General features: G+C 37.7%; 1 protein-coding gene across 4 annotated transcripts; it reads right to left on the reverse strand.

Annotated features, from left to right (window-relative positions):
- Window positions 1-19,961: 19,961 nt before the first annotated feature.
- On the reverse strand, window positions 19,962-24,478 carry LOC131624915 (protein GRAVITROPIC IN THE LIGHT 1-like). Of its 4 annotated transcripts, none has more exons than XM_058895840.1 (3): window positions 24,230-24,478; window positions 23,914-23,986; window positions 19,962-21,550 (listed from the first exon to the last, which is right to left on the reverse strand). In XM_058895840.1, the coding sequence occupies exon 3, from the start codon at window positions 21,548-21,550 to the stop codon at window positions 20,201-20,203; it is 1,350 nt and encodes a 449-aa protein (XP_058751823.1). In that variant the 5' UTR covers window positions 23,914-23,986; window positions 24,230-24,478; the 3' UTR covers window positions 19,962-20,200. The 4 variants fall into 4 exon arrangements, with proteins under 4 accessions (XP_058751823.1, XP_058751825.1, XP_058751824.1 ...); XM_058895842.1 differs by having other exon boundaries at window positions 23,914-23,974; window positions 24,228-24,478; XM_058895841.1 differs by lacking the exon at window positions 24,230-24,478 and adding an exon at window positions 24,079-24,157.
- Window positions 24,479-26,077: the final 1,599 nt, after the last annotated feature.

Genomic DNA, 26,077 nt, shown 5'->3' on the forward strand with positions numbered 1-26,077 from the left:
ATGTTTCAGTATTGTATACTCTGTAGCCTTTAGAGCGTTCAGAATATCCAAAAAGGAAACACTTTTGTGCTTTAGAATCAAACTTACCAAGATGATCTTTAGTATTCAGAATAAAACATACACATCCAAAAGGATGGAAATATGAAATGTTGGGCTTTCTGTTCTTCCACAATTCATAAGGAGTCTTATTTAGAATAGGTCTTATAGAGATTCTATTCTGAATATAACACGCAGTGTTTATTGCTTCTGCCCAGAAATGCTTAGCCATATTGGTTTCATTGATCATGGTTCTGGCCATTTCTTGTAGAGTCCTATTCTTTCGCTCTACAACTCCATTTTGCTGTGGAGTTCTAGGACAAGAGAAATCATGGGCAATACCATTTTCTTTGAAGAACTCCTCAAAGAATCTGTTCTCAAATTCGCCACCATGATCACTTCTGACCTTTATGATTTTGCACTCCTTCTCAGATTGGATCTGAGTGCAAAATTCAAAGAACACTGAATGAGACTCATCCTTGTGTTTTAAGAACTTTACCCATGTCCAGCGGCTATAATCATCAACGATGACTAATCCATATTTCTTCCCTCTGACAGATGCTGTTTTGATTGGGCCAAACATATCAATGTGCAAGAGTTCTAACGGCCTTGAGGTAGAAACAACATTCTTATACTTGAATGCAGGTTTGGAGAACTTGCCCTTCTGACATGCTTCACAAAGAGCATCTGATTTGTATTTCAGATTAGGAAGTCCTCTGACAAAATTTAGTTTGTTAATCTAAGAAATCTTTCTCAAACTAGCATGTCCTAATCTTCTGTGCCAGACCCATTGCTCCTCAGAAACAGACATAAGACAAGTCACCTCCTGCTTCTCAAGATCAGAAAGATCAATCTTATAGATGTTGTTCTTTCTCTTGCCTGTAAATAGGATTGAGCCATCCTTCTGACTTACAGCCTTGCAAGACTATTGATTGAAGATTATATCATAACCATTGTCACTTAATTGACTTATGGACAATAAGTTATGCGTTAATCCTTCTACAAGAAATACATTAGTTATGGAAGGAGAGTTACCAAGACTTATGGTTCCAGAGCCAATGATTTTGCCCTTCTGATCTCCTCCAAACTTGACTTCTCCACCTGGTTTAGGCACCAGGTCTTGGAATGTAGACCTTCTTCCCGTCATGTGTCGCGAGCATCCAGAGTCCAGGTACCATGACATTTTGCTTTTTGTCCTCTTTTCCGCCAAGGATATCTGCAACAGAAATTATCTTCTCCTTAGGTACCCACAATTTCTTGGGTCCTTTCTTGTTAGTTCTCCTCAAGTTCTGATTGAACTTGGGTTTAGCAAAATATTTAACAGGAGGAACAGCATGATATTCTTTAGGTTTGTCAGCATGATATTTCTTAGGATGTGTCACATGCTTCTTGGTGTGAACAGTGTTAAACTTCTGTGCATGTGAAGTGAGCCTAATATCATGAGCATGGCCATATTTGAACTGATCATACAATGGCTTGTATGTGATCTTCAGATCATCAACAGGTTTAAATTTATGTGAGGTATCACCCTCATAGCCAAAACCAAACCTTCTGTTTCCAGAAACACCATATATCATAGAAGCAAGATGACTTCTGCCAATACTTCTAGATAAGAACTTTCTGAAGCTTGAGTCATATTCTTTCAGAATATGATTCATGCTAGGAATGGATTTTTCTGTTTCAGAAGGAGATCCACTATCTTTGGATAGATTTAAAACTTTTTCCTTCAGTTCAGAATTTTCCAATTCCAGCTTCTTAGTTTCAAATTCAAACTGCTTTTTCAGCTTTTTGTATTTGATACTAAGATGAGCCTTGAGTTCCAGAAGTTCTGTTAAACTGGAAACTAACTCTTCTCTAGATAGTTCAGAAAATACCTCTTCAGAATCTGATTCTGATGTAGATTCTGATCCATCATCTTCTGTAGCCATCAGCGCGAAGTTGGCCTGCTCTCCTTCAGAGTCTGATTCTGATTCAGAATCATCCCATGTTGCCATAAGACCTTTCTTCTTATGAAACTTCTTCTTGGGATTCTCCTTCTGAAGTTTTGGACACTCGTTCTTGTAATGTCCAGGCTCATTGCACTCATAGCAGACAGCCTTCTTCTTGTCAGATCTTCTGTCACCAGAAGATTCTACTCGTTCAAATCTCTTTGAACTTCTGAAGCCTCTGAACTTCCTTTGCTTGCTCTTCCAAAGTTGGTTTACCCTTCTGGAGATCATGGACAGTTCATCTTCTTCATCAGATTCTGATTCTTCAGGATCTTCTTCTCTAGCCTGAAAAGCGTTAGTGCATTTTTTAACATTAGATTTTAATGCAATAGACTTACCTTTCTTCTAAGGCTTGTTTGCATCCAACTCTATTTCATGGCTTCTCAAGGCACTGATAAGCTCTTCCAACGAAACTTCATTCAGATTCTTGGCAATCTTGAATGCAGTCACCATTGGACCCCATCTTCTGGGTAAGCTTCTGATGATCTTCTTTACATGATCAGCCTTGGTGTAGCCTTTATCCAGAACTCCCAATCCAGCAGTTAGAGTTTGAAATCTTGAGAACATCTTCTCAATATCTTCATCATCCTCCATCTTGAAGGCTTCATATTTCTGGATTAGAGCAAGAGCTTTAGTCTCCTTGACTTGAGCATTTCCCTCATGGGTCATTTTCAATGACAAATATATATCATGGGCAGTTTCCCTGTTCGATATCTTCTCATACTCAGCATGAGAGATAGCATTCAGCAAAACAGTCCTACATTTATGATGATTCTTGAAAAGCTTCTTTTGATCATCATCAATTTCTTGCCTTGTAAGCCTTACGCCACTGGCTTTCACTGGATGTTTGTAACCATCCATCAGAAGATCCCATAATTCACCATCTAGACCAAGAAAGTAACTTTCCAGTTTATCTTTCCAAAATTCAAAGTTTTCACCATCAAATACTGGTGGTCTAGTATAACCATTGTTACCATTGTATTGCTCAGTAGAGCCAGATGTAGATGCAGGTGGATCTGTTGGAATTTCACCAGCCATCTTTTACTGAGCGTTTTTCTCTTCCTGAATCTTTTCTAAACACGGTTAAGTGCTTGCACCTTAGAACCGGCGCTCTGATGCCAATTGAAGGATAGAAAAACACTTAGAAAGGGGGGTTTGAATAAGTGTAGTCTAAAAACTTGAACGATAAAAACAATTTGCACAGTTATTTTTATCCTGGTTTGTTGTTAACTAAACTACTCCAGTCCACCCCCACGGAGTGATTTACCTCACCTGAGGATTTAATCCACTAATCGCAACAGATTACAATGGTTTTCCACTTAGCCCACGACTAAGTCTTCTAGAGTATCCTGATCACAACCTGATCACTCTAGGAACAAATGCTTAGACACAAGCTAAGACTTTCTTAGAGTATCCTGACCACCACGTGATCACTCTAATTACAACTGCTTAGACACAAGTTAAGACTTCCTAGAGTATCATGATCAACACTTGATCACTCTAGTTACATACAAATTAATGTAATCAAATAAGAGTTTTACAATGCTTCTGAAAAGCTATAATCACAACAGTGATATTTCTCTTAAAGTTTAAGCTTAATCTCACTAATATATTACAACAGCAATGTAGTGAGCTTTGATGAAGATGAAGTTTCTGAGCTTTGAGTTGAACAGCGTTTCAGCAAGTTTTTCAGAATAAGTTCTTTCAAAATCGTTAACCTTGCTTCTCATCAGAACTTCATATTTATAGGCACTTGAGAAGATGACCGTTGGGAGAATTTAATGCTTTGCGTATTCCGTACAGCATTGCATTTAATGTTTCACGCTTTTGTCAACTACCTCGAGCCTTGTTCACGCTGTGTCTACTGACGTTGCCTTTAATAGCTTCCAACGTTCCTTTTGTCAGTCAGCGTAGCCTGCCACCTGTACTTTCTTCTGATTTGATGTTTGTGTATACAACATTTGAATATCATCAGAGTCAAACAGCTTGGTGCATAGCATCTTCTTGTCTTCTGACCTTGAAGTGCTTCTGAGCGTGATACCATGAGAACTTCAGTGCTTCTGCTTCTGATCTCAAGTTCTTCTGATGCTTCCATAGACCCATGTTCTGATTCTGCCTTGACCATCTTCTGATGTCTTGCCAGACCATGTTCTGATGTTGCATGCTAAACCTTCTGAGTCAAAGCTTCTGAGCACTGATTTGTGCATACTCTTTATATATTTCCTGAAAGGGAAATTGCAATGTATTAGAGTATCACATTATCTCACACAAAATTCATATCCTTGTTATCATCAAAACTAAGAATATTGATCAGAACAAATCTTGTTCTAACAGGGGTTGAAAGGATAAATCTGCTTCTATTTCAACTGTATTGGGAAGGATAGGATGGAAAGAGTCGGGAACAAACTTCCTAAGTTGAGATACACGGAAAACATCATGGAGACCGGAAAGGGATGGCGGTAAGGCTAACCGGTACGCCACTTCTCCTATCCGTTCAATGATTTGGTAAGGTCCTACAAATCTCGGATTTAGCTTCCTTGACTTAAACAGGGTTTTCAGGTTCAGTCGAGGGGTAACTTTGAGAAACACATGGTCACCCTCGTCGAACTCTAAAGGTCTCCTTCGAGCATCTGCATAACTATTCTGCCGGTCCTGTGCCTTCTTCAACTTATCACAAATCATCCTCACTTTTTCAGTTGTCTCCTGAATAATCTCCGGCCCAAGAATACTTTTCTCACCAACATCTGACCAACAAAGAGGTGTCCTGCATCTTCTTCCATACAAGGCCTTATATGGTGCCATCCCGATACTTGCATGATGAGTGGTATTATAAGCGAATTCAATTAGAGGTAGGTGGTCCTTCCAATTTCTTCCTCCTTCCAACACGCAAGCTCTTAACATATCTTCCAAGGTCTGAATCGTCCTTTCGGTCTGGCCATCCGTTTGTGGGTGATCTGAAGTGCTCAAACGGACTTGTGTACCCATGGCATGTTGAAATGCTTTCCAAAATCTAGAAGTAAACTTTGGGTCTCTATCGGATATCATCGTGGAAGGAACACCATGCAAACGCATGATTTCCTCAATAAATAACTGTGCGAGACGGATAGTCTTGTGCGTGGTCTTGACTGCTAAGAAATGGGCTGATTTAGTTAAACGGTCCACAATCACCCAAATAGAGTTATAACCGTTGAGCGTACGAGGTAACCCCACCACAAAGTCCATGGATATACTATCCCATTTCCAAACAGGGATTTCAAGTGGTTGCAACAATCCTCCTGGTCGTTGGTGTTCTATTTTCACCTGCTGACATACCAAACACCGGGCCACAAACTCGTTGATGTCCTTATTCATACTAGGCCACCAATAAACTTTCCTTAAGTCTTGATACATCTTTGATGAGCCTGGATGAATGGTAAATTTACTCTTGTGAGCCTCTTCGAGTATGGTTCTTCGTAACTCTTCATCTTTAGGAACGCAAATTCGTTGATTAAAGAGAATTGTTCCGTCTGTAGCCTGGGAGTAACCGGGTCGTCCGAAACTAGATCGTAACTCTTCATCTACAAATTGGCAAATTCGGACTTTATCTCTCAATTCACTGGTGATGCTCAGATTTCCAAAAACTACTCCTTCAGGAAGTTCAGCAACTTGTAAGTTAAGATCTCGAAACTTCCCCAATAACTCAAATTCCAATACCATTAAATTAGCCACATGCAATTCCTTCCTGCTCAATGCATCTGCTACCTTATTTGCCTTTCCGGGATGGTACTTAAGCTCGAAATCAAAATCCTTCAAATACTCCATCCATCTTCTTTGTCTCATGTTCAATTCCTTTTGGTCGAAAAGATACCTCAAACTCTTGTGATCACTGAACATTTGAAAGTGGACTCCATACAGGTAATGACGCCACACTTTAAGCGCAAACATGATAGCTGCCAATTCTAAGTCATGAGTAGGGTAGTTTTCTTCATGTGGTCTCAATTGTCGAGAAACGTAAGCTACTACTTGCCCATTCTGCATTAGAACTCCTCCGAGTCCTTTCTTCGATGCATCACAAAAGACTTCATAAGGGATATTGAGATCCGGGATAACTAAAACTGGGGCCGTAGTCAAATGCTTCTTGAGCTCTATAAAACTCTCCTCACATTTTTCGTCCCACACAAACTGAGTTTCCTTTCGAGTGAGTCGGGATAAGGGTAAGGCAATTTGAGAAAATCCCTTGATGAATCTCCGATAATATCCGGCTAGATCCAAGAAGCTTCTAACCTCTGAAACATTCTTAGGCCTCTCCCAGTTGACCACTGCTTCTACTTTTGATGGATCCATATCCACTCCTCCTTGTGATATAACATGACCAAGGAATTTAACTTCTGTCATCCAAAATTCGCACTTGTTGAGTTTAGCAAAAAAGTTGCTTCTCCTGTAGAACTGATAGAACAATCTTCAAATGCTCAGAATGCTCTTGTGGTGTTCGGGAGTAGATAAGAATATCATCAATAAAGATCACAACAAACTGACCGAGATAAGGTTGAAAGATTCGGTTCATATAATCCATAAATACAGCCGGTGCATTCGTCACTCCAAATGGCATCACGAGAAATTCATAATGTCCATACCGAGTCCTAAATGCGGTTTTTGAGACATCGGAGTTCTTCACCCTAATCTAGTGGTAACCCGACCGCAGGTCTATTTTTGAGAAGACACACGCTCCTCTTAATTGATCTAACAGATCATCAATTCGAGGCAGAGGGTACTTGTTCTTGATGGTCACTTTATTTAACTGGCGATAATCTATACACAACCGCATCCCACCGTCCTTCTTCTTGACCAACAAAACTGGGGCTCCCCAAGGAGAAACACTGGGTTTGATAAAGTGTTTGGACAACAATTCCTCCAACTGACTCTTCAACTCTCTAAGTTCAACCGGTGACATTCGATAAGGGGCAACAAAGACTGGGGTTGTTCCCGGTACTAAGTCGATAGAGAATTCCACTTCCCTCTCCGGAGGTAAGGAAGTGACATCCTCTGGAAAGACTCCCGGAAATTCACAAACTACCGGAATTTGTGAGACAGATAATTTATCGTTCAGATCCTCAGCTAGAAAAAGAATGAAACTTTTCTCTTGATCATATAAGCAGCTTACCATATGAATTGTACCTTCCAATAGTGTAGTCATTGAGTCTTCCGGGACATTTTCAACAGTTGGGACCAGGATGGCCCTTTCCTTATAATTAATGAGCACTGAATTGGCAGAGAGCCAATCCATTCCCAAAACCACGTCCAACCTCTTAAGTGGTAGACAAATCAAATCGACTTGGAAGACTCGATCATCAACAGTTATAATACAGTCCTCACATTTCCGAGAAGTTTCTACACTTCCGTCGACGGCCGTCCCAACTACCATCGGTGAATCCAAGGGTACCATTTCTAACCCGAGACGCTGGACACACTGAGGTGAAATAAAGGAGTGCGACGCTCCACAATCAATCAAAATAAGACAAGTCTGATTATTTAATAGACACGTACCAGCAATTAGTTCATTGTTTCTCTTCGCCTTCTTTGCATCAAGTGTATACACCCTTCCTGTATTCCCTCCTTGACTGCTCCTATCTGGACAATTCCAAGCAAAATGCCCTTTCTTACCGCAATTAAAGCATGTTACACCTTCACTACCCTTGCATCCTCCAACATGGTTTCGCTTGCATTTGTTACAAAAAGGCGGGTGTGATGGTCTAACATTCTGGTTCGGCTTACCTTTGGATGGTGCTCCTCTTGGCCTCAAGTGCTGATTTGTCCTTTTATAATTCTCTTGACTTGGTTTGGCTTGTTCTTTCTCTTGTTGAATCTTCTTTAGGCTCTGCTCCGCGATGTAACACTGCTCAAGCAATTCAGCATGAGTGTTATAACGTTGTTGTCCCACACAGTAGTCTATCTCTCCATGGAGTCCGATCTTAAATTGGTTAATCTTCCATCGTTCATTAGGGGCGTAGAGAGCCTGACTAGAGTAAGTTGCCATATCTTCAAATTTTGCCGCAAATTCAGCCACCGTCATGGAGCCTTGGCGTAGCATTTGAAATTCTAGTTCCTTTTGAGCCCTCAAACTATCCGAAAAGTACTTTTCCAATACGGCTGCCTTAAAATGCTCCCAAGTCTTATCAATCCCCAATGTAGTCATCCTGGCGGAAGCATTTGTCCACCATCGAGCAGCTGGTCCCCATAACACCTGAGCAGCACAAACCACTTTGTCTTCTTCTGTACACGGAGTCACTTCAAAAATCCTCTCAACACTAGTGAGCCAATCGTGAACCTAAAGAGGGTCTGAATCACCATGGAACTCGGGAGGGTTCATGCGGTAAAACTCTCGGAAGCCCTTACTCCCATCATTTTGTTGAGGAGGTGGATGGGTACCTTGCATCTGCTGCATCATTTGTGCCATAAATTCCTGTTGTTGTTGCTGCATCTGCAGTTGGTGTTGTTGTTGCATTTGCATCATCTGTGCCCATTGATTGTTACCGGTTTCTCCTTCCGGGTTTTCGTTCTGATTCTGGGCAGCATTAACTCGTGGCCTTCCCCTCCTTCTTGGTTGTTCAGCCATAAGGTCTCCTGTCACATACATAGACATCGATTTGATCAAGCTCAATACTAATTAATGCAACAGGATTCTTATAACAACAACATAAATACCGACGCGAAATCCAAACTATTGATGTTTCATGGCTGGGTCGAGGATCGACCTGCTCTGATACCAACTATAACAACCATGCATGACATATATCTAGAATAATGCAATACATAGCTAAAAGATGGTACTGAAATCATACAATATGCCTAAACGGCCATAAGTTCATGTATAAGGTACATCACTAGTAAACCAAAATACATAACCATAACATAGCCAAAAAAAAGAACAAAATACAACAACGGAAAAAAATCACAAGACATCTATCACGCCCATCTCTAAACTTCCTTGCTTTTTCCCTTCTCCTGAGAAGAGGCACCTGCAAAAATAATAGGAATGAGGTGAGATACTAATCTCAGTGGGTTTCCCTATCTCAGGGTCCACTCGGTTCTACAAGGCTGTACCAATGTTGTTAGCGGAAAGACTATTTCCTTCCTGTTCCGAAGCCTCTCACTTCACCTTACTGGAAATCATTATTTCAACATACAATTGTTAAATAATATAGACTACAAGAAACATGGGTTGACATCGAATCACATCTCACGATTCGATTCCTTAAAGTCACGGAATTAACATCGAATTGCATCTCACAATTCAATTTCTCAATAATGAATACAAAGAGGGGAAGGTATTGGTTCGCATCCCCGGGAGTTCATCCCCGAAGAATACTCCTGAACTACGGAGCACCAATCAATCTCGAGCATCACACCAGAGAAGGACCTTCAATATATGGTCTGGGAGCATCCTTGAACATCACATCGCAAGGACAACCACATATTAGTAACAAGCATCGCACCGTTACTACCCTTATGCCCATTATATAACCATTGTTCATGACACAACATTGTTAGTTAACCCCCGTTAATCCTTCTTAATATGTACCCTAAAGTTTACCTCACCAAGTTTTGCTTTTATTAATCAAGATATACACTTCGATTTTAGTAAAATTTAGGATCATTCTAAGGTTATGGAAGCTTAGGAAAATCGTAGCCCTTTCCGTTAGCTTTCCAACGCCTCTGACGGCACCTAATTCCGAGTTACGGAACTCAAGTTATGCTATTTTCAAATCTGTTTTTTTTCAATGCAGTCTCAGGAAATCGATTTCCAATATGGGGGAATCGATTTCCTGCACGCAGAATGCCCAGAAATCCAATTTTTTTACTAGAAATCGATTTCCAATATGTGGGAATCGATTTCCTGCAACTCAGACTGATAAATACTTAATTTTCCTGCATAAAAACCAGTCCCAATACATCTATATCCATCCTAAACTATCCCAAACATAAAATATTTATTCTTAACAGGAAATTTCAGGTAAGAACAACATATAACATGAAATCAAGCAACATCATGAACAACATGGTTCAATATGCATGTTCATAAATCAATGATAAAGGGAAGTCATTCTCCATATTCACATACAACACAAAATCAGCAAGTCCCACAAGAACATACTATAATTTTCTATGAACCCTAACCCCCAATTATACAAATCTAACTACTACCCAAGAATCTATCTAGAAACCCACCTGGAGATGAAATAGATGAATGATAGGGCTGAGATGATGATGGTATCAGTGGAAATGTTGCATGCAAGGAGCTGTTCTTCTCCTCCCTCTTCCCTCTCTCCCTCTCTTGTTCAGAATTTCTCTAAGTGGAAGGAAAAAAATGAATTAGACTCCATAAATTGGTTTATGTAGTTCACAAGTAAAAGGACTATTCTGCCCTCTACTTAAACTTCCATAAACTAATTATGCTCAACTTCACTAATTATATTCTAACATTCCCTTCTAATTACTAATCATCATCATAATTATGCTTAACTATCAATATTGATATAATTAGTGGTGATTAGCAACCTAGGGATGTTACAAATGCAATCCTTTCAAGGATCTTTACGAAGTTTAGTTCGCGACATTTTAGAAATTAAGCTCACCATATCGAATGGGTCATAGCCTCTGATTCGGGATACTCGTTTCTGAGTTTGAAAGCATATGGCTAGAGGAAAATAAATCCTCTTGCCCCTTGATTAGGAATTCAGTCCTTGATAAGAGCACCTGAAATTATACGCCCTAAATCCCTAAGATCCTTGAAAGGGTTAATTAATATGCTATGTCATGATGTCATGATGTCATGATGTTATGCGAATGCAGTGCATCAAGCAAAGCGTAAGATAGTAAGGACAAGCAAGTCCTACGACAAAACCTGCATGGAAATCAAAGGGTTAGTAGCACACACGAGCAAGTTACACAAGGGTCCTTAGGTTTAGAGAATTGCATGAAGTCCATAGGTAAGTACCCTCCCCACTGAAGTTTAGTTAGTTCAACCTGTCCTAGATAAAGATCGGGTTCTAGGGAGCTCATATCATTGACCTTTCTCGAAGGCACTATTTCAGTTCAGCAATCGAATCACCGACCGAAAACATCCTGAAAGTCCATTCCATATGAGTGTAGCATCGAGTATCAACCAACTTCAGTCGGAACCAAATCCAGCCACCTCGCTACGTCCTATTGGCCAAAGTTAAGTTCAACTAGGGTTCTAGGGGCAAATTAGTGCTTAATGACACCACGCAGTAGCCAAATGTTTCCTTGAGTCGGATCCCAAGGAACATCAGGACAAACCAAAGTGTCGCACTAACGATGGCTACCATATCAACCATAGCGGTATACGCCGTACAATCTCCTTGGTCTCATGCCATATACCTAAAGTACACTAGATCCGGGTGTAGGATCTTTCACACAAGCAAATACCCAAACAGCCCCTTAAAAGTAAAGCACACAAAACAAACAAATATTAATGATCTAAGCTCTAAGGTAACCCCTCTTTTTATTTATTCCCCAGCAGAGTCTCCAGTTCTGTAACTCGGTGGGAGAACTGACTTTATATTAATGTTTCGCAAACAATGTTGCGGTGAGCAAGAGTCGCCACCAACTTTTATTTTATCCAATTTGGAAAGGTATAAAAGAACAGGAAAGACCTTCTTTGAAAAGAGATTGAGTTCGGAGGGTAGGTTATGCAAAGGGAAGGTGTAAGCACCCTTTGCATCGATGGTTATCCATGGGCTCTTAATTGCTTAGCTCACTTTGGTTTGTCTTGAGTCGTTTGAAAGTGCGGTGTGTGTTTAGAAAAACAGTTTTTGTTTTGAGAATGTCTAAAAAGACAATGTTAGAAAATAGGGTGTGAAAAGCATTTGTTGATTTGTTGTGAGCAAGCACTTAAGAGTTCCTACCCTATGTTCGTAAGGTCTTTCCTATTCTAAAGACTTTCCTTGAGCGATAGTACTATCCATACCATATAAGGGTAGGTAGCCCTATACATTGGATGTGCGGGTCATCGAAGGGTCGTCGAATCGTCATAGGGGCTATCCATACCATAAAAAGGGTAGGAAGTCCTATGAGATGTTAATAGTCATAAAGGCAACCAGTAGAGATACCTTAGCATTCGAAGGGACGGTCACCTTTTAATCGAGGGACAAGATCATTTATACCGAAGGCGACATCGAAGGGACAATGATCTTTTAAATCGGAGGGACATGGTGATTTCGAATCTAAGGCAGCATGTGCTGAGGTATCCCTACGCTTCGAGGGACTTGACTATTATTTTCCGAAAGGCAACGTAGGAGGGGAAACCCTAGAGGTGAGTGTGTGAGCAATAAAAGGGTGTGTTAATTTCAGTTATATTATCTTGAAGTTAGTGATCTAACGATTACTTTTACCTTTATCATACAACTCTAAACCATACATCTAAACAGATAATAATAGCAGTTATAATATGCGGAAAGTAAATGCGGAAAAGTAAATCTACGCTATTACAAAAAATATCTTTGCCACCTATACATCAATTTCTAGAATTTTAAATAGAAATAATAAATAAACACGGATGCGACAATCATTGGAATTGAGAGAAAGGAGAAGAATCGAGAGAAAACATGAAATTAAGTTTTTTTGGATTTTTAAGTGAAAGCCTCAATTAATTATTAAACTAATTTTAAATTAACCTAATTTTAAATTAATTGTTTGCTAAGTTAATTATTAAACTGAAATTAAATTAATTAACACCTAATTACTGTTAGAACAAGATTTGTTCTGATCAATATTCTTAGTTTTGATGATAACAATGTATATGAATTTTGTATGAGATAATGTGGTACTCTAATACTATGCAATTTCCATTTCAGGAATTATATAAAGAGTATGCACAAAATCAGCGCAAGAAGCACTGACTCAGAAGGTTCAGCATGCGACATCAGAACATGGTCTGGAAGGACATCAGAAGATGGTCAAGCAGAATCAGAACATGGGTCTATGGAAGCATCAGAAGGACTTGAGATCAGAAGCAGAAGCACTGAAGTTCTCATGGTATCACGCTAAGAAGCACTTCAAGGTCAGAAGACAAGAAGATGCTCTGCACCAAGCTGTTTGACTCTGATGATATTCAAACGTTGTTTACACAAACATCAGATCAGAAGCAAGTACTAGATGGCAGGCTACGCTGACTGACAAAAGGAACGTTAGAAGCTATTAAAGGCAATGTCAGTAGACACAGCGAAAGCAAGGCTCGAGGTAGTTGACAAAAGAGTGAAACATTAAATGCAATGTTGTACGGATTACGTAAAGCATTAAATGCTCCCAACGATCATCTTCTCAAACGCCTATAAATATGAAGTTCTGATGAGAAGCTATGTTACGAATTCTGAATAGAACACTTGCGCAAATATACAGAAACGCTGTCAAATTCAAAAAGCTCTCAAACTTCATCATCAACCTCACTACATTGCTGTTGTAATACTTTAGTGAGATTAAGCTTAAACTTAAGAGAAAATCACAGTTGTGATAATAGCTTTATAAGAAGCATTATAACTCTTAAAAGAATTTGTTTACATTAAGTTGTAAGAACTAGAGTGATCAGGTTGTTGATCAGTATACTCTAAAAAGTCTTAGAGGGTATCTAAGCAGATTGTTCCTAGAGTGATCAGGTTGTGATCAGTATACTCTAGAAGACTTAGAAGTTGTCTAAGTGGAAAACCATTGTAATCTTGTGTGATTAGTGGATTAAATCCTCAGGTGAGGTAAATCACTCCAAGGGGGTGGACTGGAGTAGTTTAGTTAACAACGAACCAGGATAAAAATCATTGTGAAAATTGTTTTTATCTTACAAGTTTTAAAGCTACACTTATTCAAACCCCCCTTTCTAAGTGTTTTTCTATCCTTCAATTGGCATCAGAGCGCCGATTCTAAGGTGCAAGCACTTAACTGTGTTTAGAAAAGATTCAGGAAGAGAAAAACGCTTCAGTACAAGATGTCTGGTGAAATTCCAACAAATACATCTACATCTGGCTCAGCTGAGCAATACAATGGAAATGGTAACAATAGTTATACTAGACCACCAGTATTTGATGGTGAAAACATTGAATACTGGAAAGATAAACTTGAAAGTTACTTCCTTAGTCTAGATGGTGACTTATGGGATCTGCTGATGGATGGTAACAAACATCCAGTGAAAGCTACCGGCGTAAGGCTTACAAGACAAGAAATGAATGATGATCAAAAGAAGCTATTCAAAAATCATCATAAATGTAGGACTGTTTTGCTGAATGCTATATCTCATGCTGAGTATGAGAAGATATCTAACAGGGAAACTGTCCGTGATATATATGAGTCATTGAAAATGACCCATGAAGGAAATGCTCAAGTCAAGGAGACCAAAGCTCTTGCTCTAATCAAGAAATATGAAGCCTTCAAGATGGAGGACGATGAAAATATTGAGAAGATGTTTTCAAGATTTCAAACGCTAACTGCTGGATTAAGAGTTCTGGACAAAGGCTACACCAAGGCTGATCATGTAAAGAAGATCATCAAAAGCTTGCCTAAAAGATAGGGTCCAATGGTGACTGCATTCAAGATAGTAAAGAATCTGAATGAAGTCTCTTTGGAAGAGCTAATCAGTGCCTTGAGAAGCCATGAGATAGAGCTGGATGCAAATAAGCCTCAGAAGAAAGGTAGATTCTGAAGAATCAGAATCAGAAGAAGAAGATGAACTGTCCATGATCTCCAGAAGGGTGAACCATCTCTGGAAGAGCAAATAAAGGAAGTTCAAGAGCTTCAGAAGTTCAAAGAAGCCTGAAAGAGGAGAATCTTCTGGAGGCAGAAGATCTGACAAGAAGAAGGTCATCTGCTATGAGTGCAATGAGCCTAGACACTTCAAGAATGAATGTCCAAAACTTCAGAAGGAGAATCCCAAGAAGAAGTTTCATAAGAAGAAAGGTCTTATGGCAACATGGGATGATTCTGAATCAGCCTCAAAATCAGACTCTGAAGGAGAGCAAGCAAATCTTGCACTAATGGCCACAGTGAATGATGGATCAGAATCTACATCAGAATCAGATTCTGAAGAGGTATTTTCTGAACTATCTAGAGAAGAGTTAGTTTCTAGTTTAATTGAACTTCTGGAACTCAAGGCTCATCTTAGTATCAAATACAAACAGCTGAAAAAGCAATTTGATTTTGAAACTAAGAAGCTGGAAGTGGAAAATTCTGAACTAAAGGAAAAAGTTTTAAAATTGTCCAAAGATATTGGATCTCCTTCTGAATCAGAAGAGTCCATTCCTAGTCTCAATCATATTCTGAAAGAATATGACTCGAGCTTTAGAAAGTTCCTATCTAGAAGTATTGGCAGAAGTCATCTTGCTTCTATGATATATGGTGTTTCTGGAAACAAAAGGTTTGGTTTTGGCTATGAGGATGATACCTCACACAAATTTGAACCTGTTGATGATTTGAAAATCACATACAAGCCATTGTATGATCATATCAAATATGGCCACTCACATGATATTAGGCTCACTTCACATGCCAAAAGCTTTAACACTACACACACCAAGAAGCAAGTGACACAACCTAAAAAATATCATGCTGCCAAACCAAAAGAATATCATGTTGTTCCTCCTGTTACTTATAATGTTAAACCCGAGTTCAATCAGAACTTGAGGAAAACTAACAAGAAAGGACCCAAGAAATTGTGGGTACCTAAGGAGAAGATAATTTCTGTTGCAGATATCCTTAGCAGCAAAGAAGACAAAGCACAAAATGTCATGGTACCTGGACTCTGGGTGCTCGCGACACATGACGGGAAGAAGGTCTATGTTCCAAGACCTGGTGCTTAAATCTGGTGGAGAAGTCAAGTTTGGAGGAGATCAGAAGGGCAAGATTATTGGCTCTGGAACCATAAGTATTGGTAACTATCCTTCCATAACTAATGTACTTCTTGTAGAAGGATTAGCGCATAACTTATTGTCCATAAGTCAATTAAGTGACAATGGTTATGACATAATCTTCAATCAAAATATATTGTTGTTTCCATCTTGTGCAACAGCCATCAACATGGTTCCTTTGTATTTACCGTATAACCAAGTTCCATCGATTTGTAGTATCGGTTTACAATATGCAAACCCTCGTATGCAAGGTTGGAAAGCCCAGAAAAGGCGATGGAATATTCCATTTCCTTGGACACGGGTTCCATCCGGGGCATGCACTGGCAATATGACCCATTGCAATCTTCGCCTCTAATCTCTTATGGAAGTATGTAAAATTGTTTTTTTTTCTTAATGAAAATGTAACAACTTCAGTGTTTCTCATCAGAAAAACAGATGTTTCACATATGTATGTCTCACCGTTTAGATGGGCATTGACTACGTATTGGGGTGGGGATGCCATTGTTTTGGATAAGTGTTTGGCTGTATGTGGTGGATTGTAAAGAGATATTGGCATTATTAAGTAGCCTAAGATATTACTGTTGCGTACTGTTTATCAACACGCCAACATGATGGGACTACATTCAAGCACACTGATCAATGTCTGTTGTAAAGATTCCAACATGATGGGACTACACTCAAGCACACTGATCAATGTCTGTAGTAAAGATTCCAACATGATGGGACTAGACGAAAGCACACTGATCAATGTCTGTTTACCTAAATACATTTTGATTTTGGTTTAATTTTTAGATTATAAGTATCAAAATTAGCACAACTACATTGTAACGATAAAACATCCATTCATTGATTAAAAGATACATTGAAAGTGCCAATATGCATTGAGCATTTGATGAAAAGATACATTGAAAGTTTCAAACAGAAATTAAGAAATTACAACGGTTAAAACAATGTCATTTGTTCCATGCATCATTAGAGTGCAATCGATGTCGTATTCCACCTTATCCCACCAACGTTCCCTTCCTCCAGTCACAGCAGCGGACCTTGTTCTAAGCCTCTTGATACTTCTGATCTCTTCTCCGGGTTTGTACTCCCCATCCAAAAATGACAAGATAGTCCTCTTGAGTTGGTCCATGGAACTGATATTCCAAAACATAACCGGCATGGGGGGTTTGACGAGAGAGAAGATGACATGCCCATTTGTTCTGCGATACTCCGGTTCATAATAGTTGGGGGTCTGCTGTCCTAGCTATGTTGTATCAATCCCTATGTAAGAACGCTAAGAAAGATTCTTGCACGTTCTATGGATGCGCTCTCTTGGTCCAAATGTGGGGGTGGTGGAGAATGCCTATACTGGCCCCCGCAAACAACGGCGAATACACGTTCCCCTACGCAACAAAGTGAGTATTTGAATCTTATTTTAATTCAAATAAAATCATTAGAGTTTACTTCAGCTAACAAATATATATTGCGTTTCAGATTTTGCGTAAAAGGAATGAACTATAGCTTGAATCTGAGGGGAAACATCGTGATTTACCGCCAGCTTCTTGATCACTTACGACCGGAGGATGTATTATCTCTAATCTCTTCATCTTTCACATTCTTTTTTTTATTACATGACCAATTTAATTATTAAGTTTTGTACATGCAGTTTATTTGGAGACCATACTTTGATCTCGATCATGAACCTAACGCTGAAGATGCCGCTATTTGGACAACAAAGACGGCCATCCTGAGGTACAACATCATTGAGATGCATCATAGTGATCGAGTCAAACTCCAGTTCGGGATGCATCAAGGTATCCCTGACCCTCCAACTGATTTGGGAGAGTGGCACATGAAACGAGTCAATCATCAATGGATTGTCCAAACTTGGAAGGAATTCGCTCCGGAATGGCGTCGAATGTGGAAAAATTGTAGCGACCATGTCCTTAACTTCCCTGTTAGTGATGCTGAAATAAAATCATCAAGACAATATATGAGTTGGTACAGAACTGTTACCACCCCCGATTTATTTGTGGTAGATCCTTTCTACTTAATAGACCCCCGCCGACAAAACTACATCATCCCACAACAACAACAACAATACCAACAACAACAACAACAATACCAACAACAAACCCAATATCAAGAACAAAACCAATACCAATACAACGCCCAACAACCCAACTACCAACAGTATAACCCATTCTAGACTCAGTCTCAACCACTTTACCAACAAGACCAGTACCAACAGTATAACTTATTTCAAACCCAGTCCCAACCACTATTTCAACCACGTAGTCAACCACCTCGCCAAAATCGTATACGACCCACCCAATACCAAGAAGGAAGCTCCTCTAGATCATTCAGCCAACACAACGAGGCGGGTTCCTCAAAAATCCAACTAAGTCCCGACTTTGGTCCATGGGATGAAAGTGACAACGGCAACCCACTCATATTACAAGCCTCTCACCACCGTAGCCCATATGGCTACGCAACACCAACCGAAACATTTGCCTTTTATCAAGGAAGTTCAAGTGTCGTCGGGTGCTACCAACCAGAAGTCACAGCTCCACCTCCTCCCCCACCACCATTTCAAAGCTATGAGGGAATGGATAACCGACTTTACGACAACCGACTTCTGGGACGCTACGATGGCCTTGACGAATTCCTTGACACCGAAATTATTGATGGAACACTTCCAGGCCTATCCACACAGACACAACAGGAACCACAAAGGGGAAGGGGCGGGGCTCGCTGTACACGTCCTCAACGTGATATACACGCTCCTAGATGTGGAATCGACGGACGTTACGGTGATGACAGACACTAATCGTATTTTAATTTTCTCTTTATCAGTTATTGTTTTTGTATTTTAATTTTCCAATGTATTTGTCAGTTTAAATTAATGAAATCATTTGTTTTCGACTTTTTTTCCACTATCTTTCGTTACATATAACCGTTATATATATATATATATATATATATATATATATATATATATATATATATATATATACAACGAACATCAACCATTGGATACATCAAGAGAGAGAAATTAATAGCCACATTAATGCATTAACATTCTCTCTCTTGATGAATCTAATGGTTGATATTCGTTCCTCTCATCTCTCATTATAAAATGCTCTTACTTGATATGCTCTCATATATATATATATATATATATATATATATATATATATATATATATATATATATATATATATATATATATATATATATATATATATATATATATATATATATATATATATATATATATATATATATATATATATATATATATATGGCCATTTGAAATGGCTAACCTAATTTTGGTTGGTCATTGGTGTCATTTCAAATGGCGCATGCACCATTTATTTGACTATTGGTGCCATATGGTATGGCACATACTCCAGAGTATGATGCCAAACCTAAACACTTTAGTAAATTTTTTTGATATTTTTTTTAAAAGATGGATATTTAATTTTTTTTTTTCACATCAGTGATCAATCGATATATATTAATTAAACATAGATACTCTTTATTTTATAAAGCTGCTTACAGGTATTACAGGTAAAATATATGGATACTCTTTATTTTATAAAGCTGCTTAAAGATATTACACTGTTAAGGTAAAATATTTTATGCGGTCAATACATCAAAATCTTTAAAACAAAAAATTTATATTTAATCATCACAATCTTTAAAACAAAAAATTTATATTTAATTTTAAGAAAAAATCAAACTTTTACAAAAAAATTATCAGTTATGTAAAAGTGCTTTCTACTATCGATCTATTCCCATTAAATCCTTTTATAATTTAAACACCTACTCACTTCCAATTTAAATAAATAATTAAATGTATTTCTGACGCATGAGATATGATATATTCATATGCAAATCTATCATTATGAGACATGAAAGCTTTGCAAATATTGTCTTTCTATCTACACCGCCCTCATTCAATAAACGTCCTATCATGTAGGACCCATTTACCTATCAATCCATTCAAATTCAATTCTGTCAAACAATAATTTCCAACGACATAATACACAGAACAAAGAAATAAAAATGAAACAAGAGATATCAATTACCACCTACCTACTCCTTTTAACATTATTTTGTACATAATCATGTAAAAGATACCACAACAGCTTAACAATCCCTGCCACTAGCCTAATATCACCAAAACTTTAGGTCATATGCTTTCATTAAACTGCATTAAATTTATAAAAAAAACATTCTGAAAAGAAAATGGACAACCATACCACACCAGTCCCCACATCACAGTTGCTGCTGCTGCTGCTACCTTTGCTTTAATAACTTTGAGAGGTAAACTTGGCACTGTATAACAGTTTTACCTATCTTAAAACCTGGAACTACAGTGAAACCAACTTGTGGCTCAGATTCCACTGCTATTGCTACTTCATCATCATTCACAACACTCTCCATGTAAACATCAGAGAATCTACATCCTTTCCCTACTTGAAAGATTTCAGCTTGAGACTCAAAAGAAAAGGCTAAGCAATGCAACAGCCATACTCTCTTGGCCATTTCAGCAAATGATGTGAACAAGTGGTTGTCATCGGGAAATTCTCCGCCGTTCACCATGTTGATTCTCAGCTTTGTGTCACCGAAAAATGATGCCTCCATTTGAGGGTGGACTAGTCTTAAGTATTTCGCCCTGCAAAACTTTGCGAAAGCTGATTTTGGTTTGGAACCGAGAAATTCTTTTGCTTTCACGGATTTTAACTCGTTGAAATTCGAAAAGAAGAATTGTGTTTTGTTTCTATCGGGAAGAAAATCGGTAGGACGGAGATTGAAATTAGGGAAGTTGAAAGAATCGAACATCTCCCTACAAACAAAAGACTCGATTGCAAAACACTTGTGATCTTCTTTCAAATAAACAACATTCTCTTTGATAATAGCATTCACCGATGCATCGATATCCCAACCGGCAGATCTCATCTCATTCACCAACAACTTCACAAAGCTTCGAATTGATTTAACAGTGTGGCGAAGAACAGATATAAAATGTGTAGGACTTAGTCCTGAGATGTGAAGATTATCAAGAGAAGATAATGAGCCACTTTGATTTAACCTCTTTTCAATTGACTTGTTCTGATTATTTGCTTCCTCTAACTTCTCCTTAAGAAACATAATCTCGGAGTCTTTGAGCCGTGTTTGCGATTCAAACTTTTTCCCCATTATCTTATAGGTTTTTATAACACTCTTAAGCTCTTTCGATTCAGCTGCAACAATTGCCCCCTCTGGCGAAGGATCAAAATGAAATTGCTTTTTGAACCAACATTGCTTGAGTTCAGATAAGGTTTTCAATTCCGAGACTAGTAGTTTATCAGCATCTTGAATTCCATCAGGGTCATAAGGTGATTGAGCATATTGTAGCTGAGCATATGAAGCTTTTATAGTTGAAATGCTAGCAAAAACTCTCGAAACCAAAGCTTCTACGGCCAATTTTTTCTTAAGCTCTTCATCTACTTCACTGTGTGTCATGTTTCCTTCATCAACTTTAACATTCTGCAGTCCCTCAACTTGTGCAATCCCAGTCATTGATTTTGCACGAAGAACCTTTGTCAGAGTTCGAGACAATTTACTCTTGCGTGGTGTCACTGCTGAAGGCTTAACGGAATCCATCTATAAATAAAAAAATAGAACAAAGAATGAGAATAGTTTAAATGTAACTCAAAAGTGTATAAAAAGAATAACAAGGGCAATAAAGTCATCAAAAGATGGTGATCATGATGAATCTTCCCAGCAAAAGATTAAAAAAATAACAATTATACACTTTATCGCTTAGATCAAGGCTTTTAATATAAGGTTAAGGTTTCTTTTTGTTTTTCATCTAACAAGTTTTTGGCTTGACTAACAATGAAGACCTCAAAAGTCATAACAAGCATGTTTAGAAGACAAAAGGTGCTAAAGAATACAGAAGAACACAATCAAAAGAAGCATTAATTAAAAAGTGTGCAATGTACATACAAAATGAAAGTTTTATACAGTGAAAAGCAAAGCTTCAAGGTCAAATTTAACATCAATTTCAAGCCAAGAAAAACAAGGTCATTATTTCTACAAATTTTATTATGGTTATACAAGTTTTCCAGGCTTTGTTTCAAAAAAGAGAATTGGCCCACCAATTAAAGTAATCATTACTTACTTGTAAAGTGGTCAACTTAATTAGTTTGTGTTGTTTAGGCAAAACAAGAATGATTAGAGAGTGGCATAAATATCACTTACTTTTCATTTCCTTTCAAAGGGGAATCCATAACCTTAAAGGATAGTAAAATCCATAGCTAAATTCATCGAAACTAACTTTTATAAAATTTGATACACTACCATCATAGGAACATGTTGCATTCATGCATTCAGGCTATCGGTGGTGACCATCCGATCTTTTGACCAGACAATCTAAAATATATAACTTGAGATATTGAGTTTGAATCTGTACTGTCTGGTCTTATTGGACTAACATCTATATCCCAAATGCGTGAATGTGTAGAATCACGACTACAGGGGAGTACCTTTTGTCGGATTATCACTAAAGTAGTCTTGTTTATTTTTTGTTATATATAGATGAATACACACTCATTCACATTATGTATGTACATATATACATTTGTGTGATTCACGATCCTTAGGATTCCCTGAGCTCGTCCTTCATATTCAATTCAACGTGTAAATGATCTGGCCTAGCAGTAGTCTATATGCGTCTGCAACAGGACTCATCAAAGTGGAATTATTACACAGGACCCACAAGGAGCTCCCCTCTCTAAGGCATCCCATCACATCAGCAGTATATTTTACCACTTAATTAAAACAAAAACAAAAAAATACATTGAGACGACTATACTTACAAGAAGACTCATTCATCTTTCAAACAAGGGTGTTAACTTTTTCACACCACTTTTCTCAACATACCTTTAAACCAGTGTATGATTAAAAAGGGACAGGGAAGTGGGGTTAAGAGTAGAGCAGGAGAAAAAAGGGAATCAAAATTGATACTATACATCTATTTCAATCTAGTAACTGTATGGCGTCCACATTGTACGCCCTAGAATAAGGAAAAGAAGTGTGATTGTGATCATACTCGTATTGTGTCCGTGCACCAAACACAAAGGATGGTGTTCAAATCGGACTGCATTGATAGACGCTTCCAAAAGAAAAGAGATAGACACATATTTTGACAGCAAAAAAAATGAATACTAACTCACCAAAATCTGTTGTGTCTATCTCTCTTTGATCAATTATCATAAGTATCTAATACTGGACACTGATAAAGGTAAACACTCACAAACAGCAAATTTTCACCTCCATTTATTGTTTTCCCCCACTTCAGTCATTTCAACATCCACTATCCACTATAACAGACATTTACAGCCTTTAATACATAAACATAAAACAAAAGAGAGTCAGAATCATACAAGATGAGAATCTTTGGCCTTTTCAAAATCCACCAGACACAGGACATGCTACCTTAAGAAAGCACAACACAAGACCATGGGCCCTCAAAAACACTATCCCAATTCATTGCTTCTTCCAAAAATACCAACCTATTAGGTATCCCTATAATAATACAAATTACATGTACTCCCTCCATCTTACATATAAGTTCTTCACACATAAAAAAATGTTAAAGTATAACCTTTGAAGCACGGACACCAAAACCTCAACACCTGACACGTCGACCCCAGTAATAAACACCAAAAACACGACACCTAACGCATCGACACTGGTAATAAACACCGAAAACACGCGTACTGGAAATAATTAGAAAAAATCAATAAATTAAATATAAGGTGTCGACGGACAGAGACACACAGGGCACACGAACACACCTTTTTTTAAGTCGGTGCCACTTGGAGTATAATTACTGTGTGCATAAATTTTAAAAAAAAAATATTTAACAACAGCAACAAATCAGCATAAACATGAAAAACTTTAATCATCAATCAAAGAAAATAACATTAACTTGAAGTATCAAACATGAAAATTTAACATACCTCGAAAAAATCTCCAAGTAATCAGGAATGGACGAAGACGATTAAGTTCTCATAAGAAACAACCAGAAACAGCCTGCATAACAAAGAGGGGAAAATCAAAACACGTATAAAAACGGAAGAAGAAAACGCGTTAAGAAAAAACACCGATATTTTAGAGTTTGGAACCTTGAAAAGAGCATCACGAAAACCGGAATAGATTATGATTCTGTGTCCACCGACTTTTACAGAATCATAATCACCACCAACCAATAAACATTGAGAATAAATAAACGAAAGAATGAAAAGATCATGAATAAAAAAATAGATTTGAGCTTACCAGAGTTTGTTACGAAATTTCGCGAGCTTATTTTGACGTTTGATCGGAATGAAGGTTTGTGGTTTGAGAGTCGTTGTGGCCTGCTGAATGAGAAAAAGAGACACTTGGGTTTAAGACTGGGTTATTTTTTTCTCCTTTATTTATTGTTTTTGGTTTATCATGTAAACCTTTTGACGATATCGAAAAAAATGATATCTGAGGAGAGAGAGAGAAAATCTAGAGGGGGAGGTGAGGAAAAAGGACAGATATGTTCGGACCTCGGCGTTGGGAGTTTAAAAACTCTTACATATTGTCATGTCGCTTTCGCTACTTACGAACGAGCTTGGTTACTCTTTCACCCTTTCTTTTTCCTTTTGAGAAATGCTAAGAACACTCTCTTTTCAACACTCTCTCAAACACTCACTCTCTTATTGGTTGAAACATGTGTGGGTCCTACCACTTTATGCGGGACCTACTTTCAAAGTGAGGGACCCACACATGTTTCAACCAATAAGAAAGTGGGTGCTTGAGAGAGTGTTGAAAAGAGAGTGTTGCTAGCACTCCTCTTTTCCTTTTACTTTCGTTTTATTATTTAGAAAATTTACACAAAACGTTAAAAATATTATACAAGATATCACTTGGAATAAATGCCATATGGAATGCTGCCAAGCGTAAATATTTCCAATTTAATTTCTCTTCTGGAAAAATATCCTATTAAAATGTAAAAATACTTTTTTTCATTTGCTTAAATACAGTTTTAAATTTTTCAATCGTTCGATTTTAGTTCTTATATTTTAATTGTTTGATTTTAATCCACTAAATTTATTAATGGTTTGATTTTGGCCTCTAAGTTTCAATTGTTTGATTTTGGCCTCTTAAATTTGTCCCCTTTTATATTTAATAGTCTCTTAATGACATGTAGATTAAAGTTCTCTTTGTTTTTATTCTTTTTCACTTTTTTTTAATTTTCTTCTCTACAATTTTATTATTCTTCTCTTTTTAATAATTAAGCTTTGAATGTAATATTTGAAAAATCTTAAATATTTCATTTAACTTATGTCTAATGGCAAATTATCTACCATATAAGAAAAGTAGTGTATGTGGAAAATATTTCTACAGCAAGGTATGTTGTTTTTTTCATCTTTTTAACAAAAATATGAATAAGATTTTCACTAGTCGTTATTATGTTTTAACATTCAGATATGTGGTGGCAGCAACAGGTTACCGACGATTAGTGTGGTGGTGGTGGTGGTGGTGGTGGTGGTGGAAATGAGTTTCCGGCGACAAGTGTGGTGGTGGTTTGATTTAAAAAGGTTTATGTATGACATTTTCAATTTAGGTTTCATTATTAACTTATTCTACTGTAGAAAGTGTGAGATCTGAACTAATTATTATAGATCTGAAATTATTACTGTAGATATGAAAACTCACTCATTTGGTGATGAATTTATGGCATGTCTTCGATCACGGTGGCGTCGGTGATTATTTTGAAATAAGTTAGTTTTCAACCTTATTTTTTCTGATTTTCTTTGTTAATATGATTGCTCTGTTAATATGGTGAAGACATGTTAGGGAACATAGATGTTTCTGAAACAAAACCATATTGAGTTATTTAGTATTCCGTTTTGAGAAACTCATGCTTATTGTAATACCCCGACTCTCCGGCACCAGATAATTATCATTTAATTGGTTAAATAGTAATTTGAGGATACATTGGTCTTATTCCAATTGAAGGAGTTACATGTATATCTATTTACTAAGTATGATAATAAGGGAGTAAGTGGATTAGTTAGAATCTAACTAAGTGGCATCTTGGTAATTACCACTTAGTTGAAGGGCAAATCAGACATTAAACATTATGCATGAGCC

Source organism: Vicia villosa, unplaced genomic scaffold, assembly GCF_029867415.1.
Source record: "Vicia villosa cultivar HV-30 ecotype Madison, WI unplaced genomic scaffold, Vvil1.0 ctg.000168F_1_1, whole genome shotgun sequence".
NCBI lineage: Eukaryota > Viridiplantae > Streptophyta > Magnoliopsida > Fabales > Fabaceae > Vicia > Vicia villosa.

Excerpts from the sequence above, each read along its gene's own strand:
- LOC131624915 (XM_058895840.1), bottom strand. The coding sequence starts at position 21,550 with ATGGATTCCGTTAAGCCTTCAGCAGTGACACCACGCAAGAGTAAATTG.